Genomic DNA, 18,486 nt, shown 5'->3' with positions numbered 1-18,486 from the left:
ATAACGGATAACTAATTGTCTGATCATCAACTCAGCTACTTCGAGGAACTGGAAACCTAACGCCAAATTCCTTGCTGTTACTTGACGCCCGGCATGACAATCTCAAAGCAAATCCGCCGGGTAGCTGTTATCGGTGCAGGTCCATCGGGTCTCTCAGCTGTGAAGTATGAAGCAAATCTAGAGCGCCACGCTCATCTTGAAATTGTCTCACTCACGATTCATCAGGTATCTACTTGCGGAGAAATACTTCACCAAGATTGATGTTTTCGAGAAGAGAAGTTCTGTAGGTGGGGTATGGAATTACACTCCACCAGCTCTCAAACAGAGCACATCGACGCTTGTACCGCAACTTGATCCGAATGAACCTGGCGATGAACCGACATGGCATCATACAGGAGGCATCCAGGGGCCGCTAGAGCCAGCTTTTATATCCCCCATTTATAGTACGTTGGATACCAACATTCCAAAGGAGTTAATGGCCTATGGGGACAAGCCATTTCACCCTGATGCCCAAGTGTTGCCGAAGTACTCTACAGTGAAGAAGTATTTGGACGAATACGCAGAAAATGTGAAAGATTATATTCATCTTGATACTCAAGTTGTGAGTGTCAAATCTAGTGGTTATAGAGCAGATGCTTGGGCTGTAACAACGAAGAATTTGCGAACTGGAGTCGACACGACCGATACATATGACGCTGTGGTTGTGGCTAGTGGACATTATGATGTCCCATACACTCCAGATATACCGGGTATCAAAATCTGGAATGAGACTTACCCAGGCATTATCTCCCACTCCAAGTTGTATGACTCACCCGAGTCTTTCCGCGGGAAGAAGGTGATCGTTGTGGGAGGTTCTGCATCAGGAGTCGATATTGGCAATCAAATAAACAGATTGAGCAAGGGCAAAGTGATCGCGTCACAGCGAACAGAGTCATATCTGATGCCGTCCAACGCCACAGACAAGGATTACGTCCCAGAAATTGTGGAATTCTTACCACCAACCGAATACAATAGGGCAGTTCGCTTCACTGACGGTAAAATTGAGGATGACGTCGATGCAATCGTGTTTTGCACTGGCTATCTATACTCTTTCCCCTTTCTATCGTCATTAGATCATCCTGTTATTACGGATGGACGGAGGGTGTTGAACACCTACCAACATCTGTTCTATATCCACAACCCCACGCTCGCTTTTCCTGTTCTCCCCCAGAGGGTAATACCTTTCCCATTGTCTGAGAACCAGGCTGCTGTTTTCGCTCGTGTCTGGTCTGGACGACTTACTCTCCCAGATACAGCCGAAATGAAGGCTTGGGAAGATGGCACTGTCATTAAAAAGGGGGATGGAACGGCATTTCACCTTCTACATTTTCCATTGGATGCGGACTACATGAATCTACTATACGAATGGGCAGGCAGGGCTGAGCCGCGCCAAGGGTTGACCGACAATGGAAATGGTAAACAGGGCAACTACTGGGGGGAGAGGGAGAGGTGGATGCGACAGTTGTTTCCTGAGATTAGGAGAACGTTCGTTGGAAAGGGGGATGAGCGGCACAAGTTCAAAAGCATCGAGCAGCTGGGCTATGATTTCGAGAAATATAGAAAAGAGCAGGCACATCTCTGATTGAAGTATAGATGTATAGATAGATACTACATTAGATACTAGATATTGCTAGATACACATAGGTTTATATGCACTGCATTAGTAGACAGAAATTTGGTACCGAGGCCATCGTAGTCTGCTTCCAGGGCATCACTAGAAATAGATGCCGAATTCAAGAGTCACATCGAACGCATCTGTGCGATACAGTTAGTAGATCATTCCACACCGAGGAAAGAGTGAACATCCGTCATAGTGGAGTTGGGCACTGATAAGATATCACGTGTCGGCGATCATCCGTGCAGCTATCCCCCGTCGTCCGAGTTCAGACCGAATTTCATACTCCCATTCACTTCTCTGGTTTCTTCATTGTTGCGCTTTGTGCAAATTACGTTTCACTTCCACAAGCGCTTACTTTTCTAAACAGTCCCCACTCATATCTATCTTTACTGCCATCTTGTTACATCATCTGCCCACCATGGATTGCTTCACCTCGGCGATGCTCTCGGGACGCGCATAATGTGGCGCAAGTGCAAGATCTCCTCTTATTCATCAGATAAACATAGAAAAAAGAGGTACAAAAATACGCACCCCGTCATATCAAGTGACGAAGAAAACGACAACGAAAGTTCTGCCTTAGCCGAGGACGAATGGTATATCGACTGTATCCTTGACGAAACAGAATCTCAGTATCTTATTGATTGGGAAGGGCCTTGGTCGCCTAGTTGGGTAAGTTGAGCACAGTCTACATAAGCCACTCCACATAGTTAGAGGCGGCTCCCTGAAAGGGGATGTCATCTAACAAGCATACAATAATCAGGAGCCAAAGGAACACGCCAACGACGCTGCAATTCAGGTCTGGGAGGAGAAGAAGAGACATCGCCAGTCCCAGGCCGATACTCATCTTACTGAAATCTCAGAAACACAGTTAGCAACTCAATTCTCTCAAGGTTATAGTGTAAAGTCTATCGGCTCTTCTGATCAGCGTTTGGAACAACGTGAGAGCTCACCATTATTTGTTCTTTCTGGTTCTGTATCTGAGCCACGTCCATCTCTGGAGGCCAATCGATGGTCTGAAGTTCCAGAGTCAAAGCAAACAACACCTACTGCAGTCCCCACACTCCGCCATAGTGACTTAGCTGGACCAATTCCCTCATCAGCTCCACTGTCTGAGGCTGCGTGTGTGTTTGAGTATACCCCGAGTACTACTATTCCATTGGAGTATTTGCTTCCTGTTGAAGTCCAAGGTTATCTTGCAACACAGACTACACACAGCCCCAGAGGCACTCCAACTATTGCTAGTGAGGGTGAAGTGTCAAGATCTGGAAATCTATTGACGCCCGAGGCTGCCCAAAGTTCTCAACAGCCAAAGTCAATTGCATCGTCCATCCTCCAAGAGCCATCTGGGACACCAGCCTGTGAAAAAGTGGAAGGAATCGCAGAAACTCCATCTGCTACGCTGGCCGCTTTAGAAAGCCAGAAATCACTCCAGTATCCCTTGGCAAGGCGTTTCGATTCACAACACACCCCCTCATCAGAGGGCTGTCAGTCCGGGCTTAGCTCTTTGGTATCACAGCTACTACTATCTGGGAACTATCCCTCCAAAGGCCACGTTAAAACTGATCGATTGAGGTCTACTGTACCCGAATCAAACCCGAGTACGTCACAGGGATCCATAAATTCTTCCATTCAACTCCTGGGCCAGAGACCGTCGTTTGTACGGCAAAGTAATAAAGTATCCATGATGTCTACTGGAAGCATGGAGAACCATAACCAAAAGAAGGAAGTGCCGTCGTTGGCTGAAACCATGGAGAAGTATAGTCAGTATGAAGGAGCAACTCCGAGGGAGAAAATGAGGAATGCATACGCCCAGTTGAGTGCAAAAGCGAATTCTCTACAGGCTATTGATGTGAGTGTGACTCCATCATCTGTGGAAGATATCGAGCCCGTGGCGCCTGTATCCGTCCCCGAAACAACCGCACCTCTAAGTGTTAGAGTTGACAAGGAACCCACTGTTCATCATACTGAGCCAGAAATGAACCCCACTTCATCGGAACCACTTGAAGAAATGCCACATCAAGAACAAAGCATACAAACTATTCAACCAAGTGCCTTGACGGTCACCCATACCGAAGTAGTCCCTCCCGGATCAGTACACCTCGGTCCGTCTGAATTCGCCGTGCCACTTCCAATGGACTCCAGAGTCAAAGATGACTACGAACGAGTCCTTATGGATGAAACCCAGGGTATTCGGGATTTTCTTAGAGAGCCCAGCTCTTCGGAGATGTCCAACGGACACGAAGAACGCCTTGTGTCAAGAATGCGCGAGATATTAGGAAGTCTAAGCAACGTTGCCACACATCCCGATCTCAATATCGCAGAGCACATCAAGGATTCGGATTCAGACCTAAGAAAGGAGGCAGCTTGGGCTGAATATTCCAGCGCAAAATTTTTATTCCTAGGCTACCTTGTGGAAGTTGCAAGTAACCGGGATATCCATCTGGTGATTATGGTACAGGGAGAGAAAACCCAAAAAGTGGTTGAGCGATATCTAATTGGCAAAGGTCTTATATATACTCGACCTCGTGAGGAAATGGGGTCTGGCACTAATCTGGAGATTTCTCTGGTGAAAGGTCCCTTGAGTTTGGGGATCCAATCTACACACAGTGAGGGGATTACTGAGACATACAAATCGCCCTCTGCAATCATTGCACTGGACTCGTCTTTAAATGTGAAGAGCCCTTCGGTCGAGCATATGCGAACCACTTTTGCTCGTCATGGTAACCTACTTCCCATTATTCGACTCCTTGTCTCAACCTCCAGTGAGCACATTGAGCTCTGTTTCCCGGATCCTCCAGAGCTTCAACGTCTTCGGTTGATCATCCAATACACCGTTCGTCTCCGTAATATAGTAGGTGATTTGCAAGACGATGCCCTTGGTGTGCGTGAAGACGTGGAAGAGATACTGCCTTGGCTTTCTTCAGATCACTTCAGCCTCAGCTGGCCTTTAACCTCCATTGAACCTTTGCACATCGTGAGCTCCGATGAGTTGTTATCTGTTCAACTTGAAGCTCAAACCCAGACTACTATTGTCGGTACTCCAAACCCCAACACACAAGCCCAAAAGCGTCTCTTTGTGGAAGACTCGGGCGAGCATACTTCTAAAAGAATAAGGATGGAAACGACACAGGATAACACGCAACTTACCGAATCAACGAAATTTCCAAGTCAACCCCTGGATAGCGGTCTGCATGCATTGGAGAAGAACCTTGTGCAGATGAGAGCAGCACATGCGGCTGAGCTTGAGAAGTTTCAGAATGCATTAACCGACGTGCAATCCCGCTTACAGGAGAGAGAAAAACTACTCGAGTCGCTCCAGCATCGCTATGAGACTCGAACTAAAGATCTCCATAAAATCCGCCGGGAGCGGGATCGCTTAGCCGAATATAAAGCCACGTCAGAGCAGAAAATTGAAAAACAAAGAGAGGATATTGGCAAACTAAAGGATGAGCGTACCCAGCTAAAGCATGATCTCGAGCAGGCCAGGGGGGAGATCAAAACTGGAGGAGGTGCGGTAGCAGAGCTGGAGACGGCTCGGGAAGATATTCGGCGCCTGACACAGGAAAATTCTGGCTTGGAGCGGAAGGCAGAATACGAGGCCAAGCAAGCCGAGTACACTCGCGAGCAGTACCAGAATGCTTCTAACATGGCGGCTCAAGCTGGGAACGAGGTCCGCCAACTTCGAGAAGAGAACGAGTTATTAAAGCGTAAGGTTGCTGGCAATGCTAGTCGCCTACGAGAGATCAACATAGAGAACGACGGGGCACGGCATCTATCTCGAATCTCTGAATTGGAAACTACTCTGGCATCCCGTGAAGATCTATTACGCCGAAAGGAAGATGAGCTGCGGGAAATCCGCAAGAACCGTCCCTCCACCCGCTCGACAAGCACTCAACCTCGCAGTCCGAGACTGACCGCCGGAAGCCGTCCAACGAGCCCAGGGATCAATAGTCATAACGGACGTGGCAGCGCGTTGAGGTTCAGCTCCGATGTGCCTGTTTAAGAGGGTCTTACCTGTTTTTGCATTGCCCCCACTTATTTAAGTGGAACTTCTATAACGTTACAGCGACTCCATCGATTTCATTCTTGCGTTCTATGACGTTTACATAGAGAAGGGCGCGAATCTGATGCTTTTCTTTCGTCAATGACTTTGCATTGTCCGGGCGTTTTGTATGCCTGCACCCTTTTTCCCTTCTTTTCTTTTATCTTTATTTTGTTGCGTTTGGACCCTGCGCCCCTTCTCGGGTTGTCTACGTTAGAATTTGAATTGGATGCTATGTATCAATGTACATCATCCTTATGGCCCCATTGCTCGATTTGATTGCAAATTTTCGTACCGTTCTAACAGCCCTAGCATCCAATACCAGCGAGTAGTCAATATGTGGGCTGTTTTAGTACTGCTTATGCTACGTGAAGGTGTCTCGTGGTTCCGAAATGTATAATTGATTGATTAAGTACTATTAGTACCATACATTACTTATTGAATGATTGTGCTTTAATCCCTGCGCATCAAAAACATGAGATCGACGACATGACCGAGCCATAAAAACGAGAGGGAAAATAAGTGCAATATAATAACAGAAAAAAGAATATGGTCAGCTTCATCAATCTTTAAGCCATGGCATTAGCCATAAAATTCGACAATTCTTTCGCTTTTTCACCCTTCGTCATCGTAAAATGATTAGCATCTTCCATTACCGTGATTCCACCAATATTCTCAGGTCCAACCAATGTGTCCCACTTGTTAGGTCCCAGGTCGGTCCGGTCATTAAGAAGCCAGACCATCTCCTTGGGATCCTTGGAACCGTCCGTCGGGGGATCAGGTCGTGGATCTCCCGGCTTGCCGCAAACACCATCCTTGGCCCAGATGATATAAGTCTTGGGCAGTTTCTTCGCCCATTTCTCGTCTGTGAATGGAAGGGGCGCGGCCTTGTATGCATCGAGGGAGTCGATGAAGGCTAGGAAGTGAGGTAGGAGCCAGGAGGGTGGTGCCGTTTTACCTTCGCCGAAGAGGCCGATAGAGTTGAAGAAGCCGTACAATCTCTGCGGCAGCTTCTCAAGACCAATGGGGAATGGGGTATCAAGGAGAAGCAAGCGGTCGACTTGCTCACCTTCCTCGAACATTAGATGGCGTGCTGCATCGTATGCACAGATTCCTCCTGCTGACCAGCCACCGAAGCTGTAAGGACCCTTGGGTTGTCGACGTCGAATCTCGGCTACGTAGGGAGCAGTGAGTTCGTCTAGGCTGCAATTGAGCTTCTCAGGTGTCTTCATGTAAGGACAGTTCAGTCCGTAAACACAGACGTCGGGGGAGAGTCCGGGGATGGTAGCGTAAGATGTAGCTGAGCCGGAGCCGTCAGGGAACAAGAATAAGGTCTTCGTTGCTGTCCTCGGGTTTCCTTGTAACAGGATGGACGTGGCCTTGGGATGTTGAGTAAGCTTTGGCTGAAGGTCATGGATAGCGTCAGAAAACTTGACTGGCTCTGGCATAGGAGTTGGCGGGACGGCAGTCTTCGGTTTTAGGTCCAGAGCCACCTCGATATCATTGAGGGTCTGGTTGTCGATGAAGAACTCTCCTGGCAGGTCCATGTCCAAAGTCTCTCGTATTCTTCCGAGAACAGTCAGGGAGAGAAGCGAATCCATTCCCATCTCTCCCAGGTTCTCTTCAGGATCGATCTCTGCTGCGGGGACACCGATCTCCTCCGCCACAATGTTACGGATTTCCTTCATGGTCTGGTTTTGCTCAACCTGAGCTACCTTCTCATTCGGCGGTGATGCGATCTCAGGAGTGCTTGCACTTGAAGACTCGCCACCGTTGAAAGAGAAGTTCGACTCTTGTTCACTGGAAGATCCATCATGGCTCTCTGAAGGACTCACTTGCGCGATGAGCCGCTTGAAGTCATTGACGGTTGGGTGATCGGTAAACACAGAAGACTCCAAATCGATGTTCAACTCTTCACGATACCTGCCAGTGATTGTGAGGGAGAGGAGCGAATCTACACCGTAGTCCGCAAACACCAGGTCGTCTGAGATATCAGACTCTGCCAGGCCAACTTCTGAGGCGAGAATGCTGAGCGCGCGTACGATCACACTCGGTCCAGAAGATTTGGTGAAGGACTTGGATGGCACAGGTGCTTTAGGACGGTCCTTGGCAGCTGTGCTGGCCTTCGGGGTGTGAGCTGGAGGGGGTGATTTAGCTGTAATCGGGGCCTTTGAGCCTCCAACAGGAGGAAGAACGGTGTCTAGTATCTTGCGTGCCAGTGCTTGGAACTATTCATCGTGTCAGTAAAAGAGAAACCAAAAGCAGTAGTGAGGTACCAACCTTGACACCTCCAAAGACAGCAATGATATCGTCACCCTCAAAAATGTAGACGTCTCCAGCCCAAATGTTGTTTTGCCATGGTTGCATCCTCACATAAGTGCGATAAGTGACATCAGGTGAGAACTTCTTCAGGCAACGCATCGAATCCCACCCATGGTTAACGAATACTTGGCTCTTAGAATCGGTCGCATCGCTCGCGTTCATGATGAATCCAGACAGGTGACCGAAGCTGTCAATCCAGAACGGGTTTCGATGGAAATTGCCTGGCGGCGCTTGGAATTTGACACGAGCAGTGGCCTCATTGTTGTCACTGTCCAGGATAACCTCGCGAATCGACTTGAAGTTGTCATCATAGTCGACCAACGCGCTGAAAAGCTTATACACCATTCCTCGCTGGATACGGTGAGCTTCCCCTGTTTCCGTGTTCTGGTGAAGATTGTCGATACTTCTCTTGACCAGGTACGAGATCCTCTTCCACTCGAGCTCGGAAGCATTGGTATCAAAGAACTTCACCGTGCAATGCGCATGGTCTACAGTCTTTTTGCCGTCAGCATTGACAGCATATACTTGAACTGAAGCCTTCCTTTCAGCCCAATTGGCAGTAGCAGAGACTCTGAAGAGCTGCTCTCCTCCCTTCGCGATGAGTGGCTTCGGCACGACCATGTCACACACATCGAGACCAAGATCTTTGAACTCGGGGTTGTATTTCTCGATGAGGTATTCGCCAAGCGTCTGGGCAATATCCGCGTAAAGTGACTGTATAGGATGTAAGTAGCCGAATTATAACCCATGATAGTCTGGCAATGCATGTAATACTTACCGATGGACAAAGTGCGGCTCCATTGACCTTGTGACCTTGGATAACACGGTTCAACTCGGGATCAGCGATGTCATTTTGCACCACGACAGTCGCTGTTGTGCCATCGTCGCGGCTCTCAACAACCCTTTGCGCAGCAGTCGTCAGGAATGTAGCTTGTGGCGCAGCTTGAATTGCGGTTTGAGGAGCACCCTTGGTCAGACAGAAGTTATTGGCGTAAGGTATCCAGTAGTTCTTGAGATCCCACTTGTAGGATGGAAGCGGGAGCACCTGATGGCTGGAGCTAAAATCCTGATGATATTCCTTCCAGTTGATGTCAATTCCAGCCAAATGAAGGGCCGAGAGACTGTTCGAGAGGACCTTCCATGCATTCTCCTCTCGGCGAAGAGACGCCACGGTCGTAACTTGAGGACCAAATGTTGCTTTGATCATACCAGAGCAAATGGTATGGGCACCAACTTCAAGCCAGACAGTCTTATCATTCATCAACTTCGCATATCTGGTGGCCTCAAGCGCCCCAAGGAAGTTCACCGACCTCCGGCACTGTTTTGCCATATATTGCGCTCCCAGAACATCGTAATTAGATTCCGTGATGACTTCTCCAAGAAGTGAGGAGACAAACGGTAACGATGGCTTACGGAACGTGACTCCCTGGGCTTCTTCTTGAAACTGTTCAAGAATTGGGGCAACTTGGGCAGAATGGAAAGCGAACGGCACCCTTAGTTTAGTAGACTTCCAGCCTTCGGTGGAACACCTTTGGGCCAAGTCATCGATGTCGGCGGTAAGACCACTAACGACGGTCTCACTGGGTGAGTTAACACAGGCAACTTCATCCACACCTTCTTTCAGCAACTGCTTGACCTGTGGGTAAGAAGCCTTGACAGCCAGCATGGCGTGCGTTCCAATCTCGCAGTTTTCTGTAAGGAGCGTAGCCCGACGACCACAGAGGTAGATAGTATCTGAAGTCGACAACACACCTGCTGTATTCAAGGCAGCAAACTCCCCAAGGCTATGCCCAAGGACGAATGCAGGTCTTATACCCAGTGAGTCCCAGTAGTTGACCAAAGCCATCTGGAGACATGTGGTACCGAGCTGTGTCACGACAGGGCCCAGCTCCTCCACGGGCACGCTCCCATCAACCAAAGGAAGGATTGAAGGAAATCCTTGACTTCGGCTGATGCAGTCGAAATGCTGCATTGTTGTCCGAAATTGAGAGCATTTTTCGTACAGCTGCCTTCCCATTCCGGTGTGCTGAGCCCCTTGGCCAGTGAACGCGAACCCCACACCAGGAGCCGTCGCAGGAATAGAGGCAAAGCTTTCCTGACGAGCGCTGTTGTTAAGCGAGTCACGCAGCTCCTGCAAGCTAGACCCAGTGGCTGTGACACGGAACGGGTGGTGAACACGCCGTGCTGTGGTGGTGTATGCCAAGCTTGGAATAAACTCTGCCTCGTTTACATTGAATGACCTTCCTTGTTCATCGATGTATTTTACGAGAGAGTTGATATTGTTCTTGAGCGCACTCTGGGATCGTGCTGATACTGCCACAACGTGAACAGATCGAGTATCCTGACCCTTAACCTCAGGAATTGGAGCGTCTTCCACCAAAAGAGCGGTGTTTCCACCAGCCGCCGAAAAATTGTTGATGAAGCACTGTCGCTTTCCTGAGACTGGTCTGTTCCAGGGTGTAGGTTGGAAGGCAATGTGGACATTGCGCTGTGCAAGATCAGTGGGGAAGTTGTGGTTGATCTTGGTCTTTATACCACAATGAGGAGGTATGGTGTTCTTCTTCATCATTAGAAGCACCTTCACAAGCGCAGTTACACCAGATGCTGACTCTCCATGCCCAATATTTGCTTTGGCGGAACCAAGATGGAGGGACTGTCCTGGTCCACGGCGGTAGTCGGGAGCAAATGTATCCAAGACCGACTGCATTTCCACTGCATCCCCAGCTTGAGTACCAGTTCCATGCATTTCAACATAGCTGACGTCCTTGGGGTCGATATTCGCGTCGTTCAATAGTTTATTAAAGATAAACGCTTGTGCGCCAACATGAGGGCGGGTAATCGAGACAGCTTCTGCCGAGTGATTGGTATATGCCCCATTGATCACACCAAGGATTGGATCGTTATCTGCCTGGGCGTCTTCCAGCCGCTTGAGAATGATTGTACCCACTCCATCTGCTCTGCAGTAACCATCAGCACCATCGTCGAATGTGTTACAATTCCCGGTTCTGGACAAGAAATGGCCACGGTCAAGACCGGCATGATTATCAGGGTTTGTCAATATATTGACACCTCCAGCAATAGCTGCATCGCAGTCATTTCTCCAGATCGAATTGCAAGCCATGTGAATAGCCGCAAGACTTGAAGAACAAGCTGTATCAACACTGACGCTGGGCCCGCTGAACTTGAAATAGTAGTTTATCCGACCAGGTGTGAAAGCACGATTGCCACCGGGGATAAAGTATGTATCGATATCTTGACCACTATTTATCTCACGATAGTCATCGCTAGTCATTCCATAGAAAAGACCAACTCGATCCCTTTGAGTCGACGGGGTACTGTCGGGAATAAAGCCGGCCATTTCAAGAGCTTCATAGGCCGTGAGCAATGCAAGTCTTTGAGCGGGATCTGCCTGGAGGGCTTCACGTGGCGACATGTTGAAGAAGCGGGGATCAAATAGCCCTGGTTCGTTTATCCAGCATCCGTATGGAACCTTGCTAGTATTACGCTTTGTTCCAGTAGGGTCAACGTGGGCATCAACATCCCAACGCTCTGCAGGCACCTTCCGATGTACATCGAGGCCATTATGCAGAACGTCCCAGAACCTCTCGGTGCCATCAGCTTCTGGGAATCGTCCAGACATGCCAATGATCGCTATCTTGGAGCACTCGGCCCTGCCGCTGATGTTTAGGTTGTCCTTCGGGTTCGTGGCAACATCTCCGACCCCATTTTCCACTTCGATGTCGGTTATTCCGGCTTTTGTAAGAGCTGTGAACAAGCTTTGTGTCGCGGTGCTCGAAATTGGAAACAACTTGCATGATTGATGACGAGCAGTTTTTAATATGGAAGAGCAGGCATCTGTGACCTTCTCCCAACATAGTTGACGTAACAAAATCTCTTCGAGGGCGGCCTTAAGCAGATCCTTCATAGTTTTGACCTCTATCGGTTTTCCCGTAGTACTTGATAGTACGGGGATACGGGGTGTGTAGTTTGCAACCACCTCATTAGGGCGGCTTTCGAGGATCCTGTCGACGTCTCGGCCATCGTAGAGATGTGCCGCATGGTAAGGACCATGGATTTGTGCCCTCACCGGCTTATGATTTTTAGACAGCCTAGTTTCAATCAAATCATCCAGGACCTTGGGCGGTGCGCTAATGGTAATACTGTTATATCCCACCGCGCTGATATACGGCCTGGATGAAGGAGGAGTTGCCTTTATCCGGTGGTTAGAACATTCTGCCCCACGGGCTATCTCGGGTCAATCAACTCACCCGTTCAACAGAGAATTCCGCTATAAGCTGGGAAGCATCCTTCTCGCTAATCCCTGAAATCAAAACTGACCAGCTTGTTGACGACGCTTGGTCAGAGTTCACCAGCTCTCGAACTTTAAGGACGCATAGACCAAGTCGGAGAGCTACCACCACTGCTTCAACTGCGGCCGGAATCAACTCCCCAACATTAGTCGAAGAGCTTACAGCTGCAGCACTAAGAAGACCTGCGCACAGGCCAATGAGATGGCAGTCTGAAGCAGACGGGTACACGTTTCCAAGGTCTCCGTAGTAGCTATCCCAGGTTAGGCACGTTCAAATAGGTCAAGATCTGCAGTTGTACGTACTTTATAAAGCATCCCAGTTGATAGATACAGGTCAACGCGCTCTCCAGAGCCGGATTAGGGTCTGACTCCCGGTGACGCGCCAGTAGGTCCACTATGCTTGTAAACCGGGGGAAGATCTTTCGTTCAGATGGTGGAAGCCTCGCGATCTCTTGGCGCAAAGCGTGGAAGCATCTCTGGAAGAACGATGCAACAATTGTGTTATTCTTTACTTGTAGGAGGCGACGTAAGCCGGCGTCGAAATCACTTGTCTGGTCTCCGAAGAGATAGACGCCGCGTGGCCCCTCCATGATGAGTCAAAGAAAAAGTGCCAGTCAAGAGTCGCAGAGATGCTGATCAGAGCGTGTTCCCAAAGCAATTGGCTAGATATTAAATATGATTTATATACCAAGATATAGAGTTACAACCACATGCGACAGTGGGGACTATGCCTCCATTACGGCATGCGAAGAACTTGGACGAGCATTCCACCGATCACTCAATAGCCGATCACAAGCTCGTTTCCAGCCAAATGAATGAGGTCACATTGTCAAAACCTTCTAGAGCCTTTTACTATTATTGGGAAGCCAAGACCATATCATGCAGGCGATAACAGGCATCTCCATTGGAGTTGTATGGCCAATTGCCAATATGGTCTGACAGTCGATCTGTCGAATCCTACCGTTACGCTCTTGAGGTTGCTGACATCCACCTTGAGTCATATTGACACTGTATATATACAATTCTAGACTCAAGAATTTGCCTCCCTGAGAGAGAATCTGCGGTACAGGTTAGGCGAGCTACGTCTCTACCGTAAGGAGGTGGATGTTCCAAACTCTGTTTCCCAGTCTCAGGGCACATACAGCCGGCAAGCAAGCTTTGCATATGCGTGCAAAGCCTCGATCAATGACATACATGATTGGCCTTGATTCAAATGCATTGGGAGACAAGAATTGTTAGCAAAAGTCTGTTCTCGTCGTTGCAACGTTAACGGGGAGTCGTCGCCGCATTCGGCAAGAGTGAAGATGGCCCTCGTGGTCACGTGATGCCCACAAGCCCCCCCTTCTATCCCCCAAGGCCAACACACACTCCCTGCTTTCGTTCGGCAGATTCTGTAAATATGCTGTGGCTGGGGGCTTACCTCAGTCAGCCTTGTGATAAAGGACAACTGCCATCGACGGGGCCAGTGCATTCAGTTTACCCTTTCTACGCCGTATACCTTTAAATGTACTGCTACTACTACTACTAGTAGTAGTAGTCAATTACGAGGAACAAGATTGCTTGTTTACCACATATGATGTGCTGATTCGACTTGAACTGGTGATATTGTATTAATTAAGTATAGTCTAAGTTGACTAGAAGTCCAGCTCTAGGACAATGCGTATAAACAGAGTCAATCTCGTCGCTTCAATGAGCAGCAGTGTACGGAGTACTTCGTACGGCAGTGCCGAATACTACCATGCTATCAACAGACACATAATCTCATATCAAATACCATGTAACATCGGAGCAACGGGAAAAAATCGAACAACAGGAATCCTGGTGGAATCCTGGTGGAATCCTTTTACCATTTAGAAAAAAGGAAAAAGGAAAAAAAAAAACATGGGTCTTTTCTGGACTTGCTTTTTTATCGTTACATCTACTTTCTATCCGAACCCTAAACCATGGCTACCGATAGGGCGGTTCCGCTAAAACTCTAATAGCTATCGATAATGATGATTTATTTCTTAATAATTAGAGCCTCGAACAATCAGATATGAAGTCTAATTACGTATTATATTATTATACAGTTACAGAGATGCAAGGGCAGAGAATGATTGGTCATAAAGAAATGAGATCAAAGAGCATATTCCGGTGGAACCTCCGGCCATGCGTCGACGCCATCAAGTAAAGCGACCCCCATACCATTGGCTAGATGTGTTTCAATATGGCAATGGATGAGGAAAGGACCTGGGTTAATCACTTGGTACCGAATGACCATCCACCTTGGACCGAGAAGACCCAGTACCATAAAAGTATCTCGCAACCGCGGTCGCTCAAATTCGAAGAGCTCCGGCCTTTCCGTGGCTGCCTCGGCAACGCTCGTCCAGTTGAAGAACCCATCGCCTTCCCCGACGATGAAGGCTTTGTTCGAGTGCTTGTGAATGATATGGGGCGCCTGAATAGGTGGGGTGTCCGGCATTATACCAACCTGAAGTAAAACATCAACCCAGGTGCCATTCTGAGTTTGAACGGTAACTTTGTCGGCTAAGTTCTCCTTCGCGGTCAGGTTGTATAGGATCGGATCGTCGTAGTTGGCCATAACGTCATACAGCTGCTTCCCTTCCAGTGTCCACTGATACGCCGACTCTCGCCGACCAAAGGTGAGGTTGATCATCTGGTCGGCAGCCGTCGGAAGCTGGATGCTAGGATACGGTACGAAGAGACTCTCATTCAAGGGGATCACGTCAGCGGTAGTGTTTAATCCGCCATAATTAACATAGGGCTCGGAATCTTCGACGTGATCACCGCCCTTGTATCTCAGGGTGGCAAAGCCCGCGATGATTTGATCCGCATTTGTGTCGGGAATCCTAATCGTATAGTCTTTCGGCGTCTTGTCTAGTTTGACCATCGCAGAATAGCGCTCGCCATTGTACATCACCATAGTGTGTGCGAGTTGAGGCTCAATATAATGGCCGTCAACCTCATAAATCCACATAGGGTGCTCGTCGATAGATGCGATAAAAGCTTTCAGCCATGCAGCACTAATGAATTTCATACTGACCCATCCGTCATTTGGATCAACTTCAATTACTTCATGACTCCCGGCTGTGGCGACGCAGCCTGACTCTAGCCCGGGTGGGACCAGTGAGTCGTTTCGAGGGAAGCTTCCTTGGGTCTTGTAGATTTTGGGATAGCATCTTCCGGTCGTTCATTAGCGATATATGGGCTCTTTTTAGGAGAGAACAACATACCCTCTATCTGTCAGCGGCAGATTATCAATAGAAGCCTTCAAGTAGCTCGTTTGAAGGCTGTTGATAAAATCAGCTCCAGGACAAATCACGCGCCCTCGCCCGTTAATCAGAATACTGTCAACGCAGCTGGACTATTGTCAGTCAAATACCCTATTGGCTCTAGTCACGGGGTCCGTACAAAAGATCTACCCCACTCTCCTCCATAATCTTTTGGTACTCCTCCGAAGTATAATGTGACCAGTCCGATAATATGACGAACTTAGGGTCATTCTCGGCTTTGCGCATGGCTTCAATATCCTTTTCGTCATCGGATATCAAGTGAAACGGCTGTGGGATCTCAGGAGCGGGGCTTATAATGTCAGCTCTGTTCCATAAGATATGAGGGACATCTCAGTACACACTTAATCCAAATAGCTCCGTAGAGACCGTCCGCCATCAGGGACCGGGCGTGGGCATGATACCAATATGTGCCATATTCCGTGGCGGTCCATCGGTGGGTAAATGTGCCTCCAGGTAAAATAGGTTTCTGCGTCAAGCCAGGAACGCCATCTGACCACGGGGTGTTCAGTTGCCTGTATACAGTTAGAACCCCGTCATCGAGTAGCTATGCAAAAGGTGGTATGCGAACGCCGTGGCCGTAGTGCTGTACATACTCTATCCCATGAAAATGAATGGTGGCATTGAAAGGCATCTGATTATTCACCGTGAACTATGGCATATTAGTCAACTGAAAGGTGTGGCGGACAGTGATGGAAGGAAATATATATATGTTTCAACACATACCTCAACGTCATCATACTGGTTCAGTATCAACGGAGGGGCTGGAAATTGGTCATTCACAAAAATCATATCTCGAAGGTTGCCATCTGGAGAGCCCTTCGCCCACGTCAGATCCACCTCGAATTTAACGAGCTCGGCCAATACTGAAGGCAGCACATTGGCACTGAGCAACGCCACGAGGGATTTCAAAGGCGCCATTTTTGCAGCCCACCCTAGTAAGTAGATAGAAAGACTTTTTCTTGAGGAACGTGGTGTCCAATTCGAAAGACCTTTCTGAGCGTCTTAAATAAACACGTCTCATATTAGCCAAGCATCAGGTATGTACCTGAAATGCTGTGATGGCCGGAAGCGTAGAAAATAATCACAGGGAGATCTGGGTCTGAGAATGGACATTCCTAGAGTTGAACGACTAGTCTTCTGGAATTGAAGTGTGGGACCCGTACAATAATAATAATACGAGATCCAATCTCAACAAATGAGAATGTGAGATATTTTATGACTATAAACTGTCGTTTGTGTTCCCCTCTCTTGTGGTAATGCCCAGCCTCGTGTTCTCTCGATAGTAGTAGATCAGGGTTGCGGAACGCTCCTATGTAGTAACTAGTTAGCTAGTTAGTTAGTGTAGTAGGAGTCATCAAGATTTATTCTTGATTTAATCCAAGCACGTGCCGATGGCCCAAATAGATGCACACCAAACACCCCTGTAGACGGGGAAAAATGTCAACACTGCCAAACCCCGACATCGTGGCTGGCTGCATGACCTGCATTGTCAAACTATTTGAACCAGCTCAGCCACGTACACAGAGTCAGTCGTCCCCTGATGGGAAGACAAAGTGTTGTGTCTCCTTTCCTGGTTTTGGTTCGGCAAGGCAAGGGATAAAAAGCCTCCAGGTTCAAGGGAGGATGACTGGAATGTCAATAAGCCCGAGACTTTCGTCCCCGTGTGAGAAAGTAGAGACCAGCCACATATTAGGGCTTTTCTTTTATTTATATTTTTAATCTATGTTTTTTTTGTTTGTTTGTTTGTTTGTTTTCCCCTCTTCCCTTCGTGGCCGTTCGCTTTGAATCACACAGTCTTGGCCCAAAGCGAATGAGGCGTGAAGCTACACGAATCAGCTAATACTACTTTTTAGTTTGGAATCCAGCATTGTCCAAATCGAGGGAAAGGATTGTGGAAACCTTGGGAGTCAGGGGTGGAGAGGGATTCCATCCCCCATGTCTCGCAATGACATTGGATTGTAGATGAATCCAAAGACTGAGAACCTTACAACAGATGGCTTTCGAAGTCCGTCCCTGTGGACTTTCTTGTTGTTGTCTGATATAGAAAAGATTGTATCCGTTGGTTGCCACAGGGTCTGCAGTAAGGTAAATACAAATGATAAGTCAATCAAAATAGAATATGATTGGAACTCCAACGGCATGCTGTCCATGGGTTGCCGTGCGGGTAGTGGAGAGGAGAAACCATGGGTCGCCTGAAGAGAACGATGTTTCAGCCTTTCAGGGTCTGTCACATCCAAGGTTTGGTCGGGAGGACCATACGCGAGAGCAACTATAAACAAGGGTGTATATCGTGCAGATGATAAATCAAATCAGATCAGATCAGACGATCTCCCTTGCACGGTTCAAGAGGGCATACTGCGGCAATGATCGAAGTAGATCAAGGAAAGAGAGGAAAGAAAAAGAAAGCCCATGTTGGAACAGACTTTCGTATAAATCAAGGATCTTGATAGATCACGGGGGACAGTGCGCATTAAGCTTATCGATAAGCCCGGCAACTAGTCCCAAACGGGGGCCCACGTAAACACCAAAACAATTCGGGCCTCACCGTGACTTCAGCTCTCGCTCCGTCCGCCGCTTCAGACCCTTGCACGAACTTGCTGCTTCTTTCTCTTTCGCATCGGACATTTAGTCCTCTCTTCCATGTGAACTGATAGGGCCAGGGAAGAATTGCCTTTCTACTCTGATCAGTTTTCTTCTCCCCGTTCTTGTTCGATTATTGTTTCTCTCCTGGTTCCTATCATGTTCCCGTTCCCTCCGTTGCACGGGTCCTAGTCCTTTCATAACTGCCTTTCATTTGACCACCGGGGAGCTTCCTTATCCCCTATCCCAAAATTGGTCGACCCCCCTCCCCCCCCCCCCCCCC

The 18,486-nt window shown here is 48.3% G+C and overlaps 4 protein-coding genes across 4 annotated transcripts; 2 read left to right on the top strand and 2 right to left on the bottom strand.

Moving 5' to 3' along the window:
* Positions 1 to 93: 93 nt before the first annotated feature.
* On the top strand, positions 94 to 1,621 carry ABOM_006152 (putative flavin dependent monooxygenase; the record flags this gene model as incomplete). The annotated part of the gene is made up of 2 exons (XM_022533281.1): positions 94 to 164; positions 226 to 1,621. The coding sequence occupies 2 exons, from the start codon at positions 94 to 96 to the stop codon at positions 1,619 to 1,621; spliced, it is 1,467 nt and encodes a 488-aa protein (XP_022388537.1).
* Positions 1,622 to 2,116: 495 nt separating this feature from the next.
* On the top strand, positions 2,117 to 5,660 carry ABOM_006151 (uncharacterized protein; the record flags this gene model as incomplete). The annotated part of the gene is made up of 2 exons (XM_022533280.1): positions 2,117 to 2,326; positions 2,418 to 5,660. The coding sequence occupies 2 exons, from the start codon at positions 2,117 to 2,119 to the stop codon at positions 5,658 to 5,660; spliced, it is 3,453 nt and encodes a 1,150-aa protein (XP_022388494.1).
* Positions 5,661 to 6,268: 608 nt separating this feature from the next.
* pksP (polyketide synthase alb1) lies at positions 6,269 to 12,920 on the bottom strand (the record flags this gene model as incomplete). Its single annotated transcript, XM_022533279.1, has 5 exons — positions 6,269 to 7,927; positions 7,980 to 8,735; positions 8,800 to 12,231; positions 12,290 to 12,581; positions 12,634 to 12,920. 5 exons carry the CDS (start codon positions 12,918 to 12,920, stop codon positions 6,269 to 6,271), a joined length of 6,426 nt encoding a protein of 2,141 aa, XP_022388495.1.
* A 1,526-nt stretch (positions 12,921 to 14,446) lies between these two features.
* Positions 14,447 to 16,541, bottom strand: abr2 (laccase abr2; the record flags this gene model as incomplete). The annotated part of the gene is made up of 6 exons (XM_022533278.1): positions 14,447 to 15,509; positions 15,564 to 15,689; positions 15,742 to 15,912; positions 15,965 to 16,135; positions 16,217 to 16,272; positions 16,347 to 16,541. The coding sequence occupies 6 exons, from the start codon at positions 16,539 to 16,541 to the stop codon at positions 14,447 to 14,449; spliced, it is 1,782 nt and encodes a 593-aa protein (XP_022388539.1).
* Positions 16,542 to 18,486: the final 1,945 nt, after the last annotated feature.

Source organism: Aspergillus bombycis (assembly GCF_001792695.1).
Source record: "Aspergillus bombycis strain NRRL26010 chromosome Unknown contig00050, whole genome shotgun sequence".
NCBI lineage: Eukaryota > Fungi > Ascomycota > Eurotiomycetes > Eurotiales > Aspergillaceae > Aspergillus > Aspergillus bombycis.
Note: the sequence above shows the minus strand (reverse complement) of the source record. Positions and strands in the feature narration are given on the sequence as shown.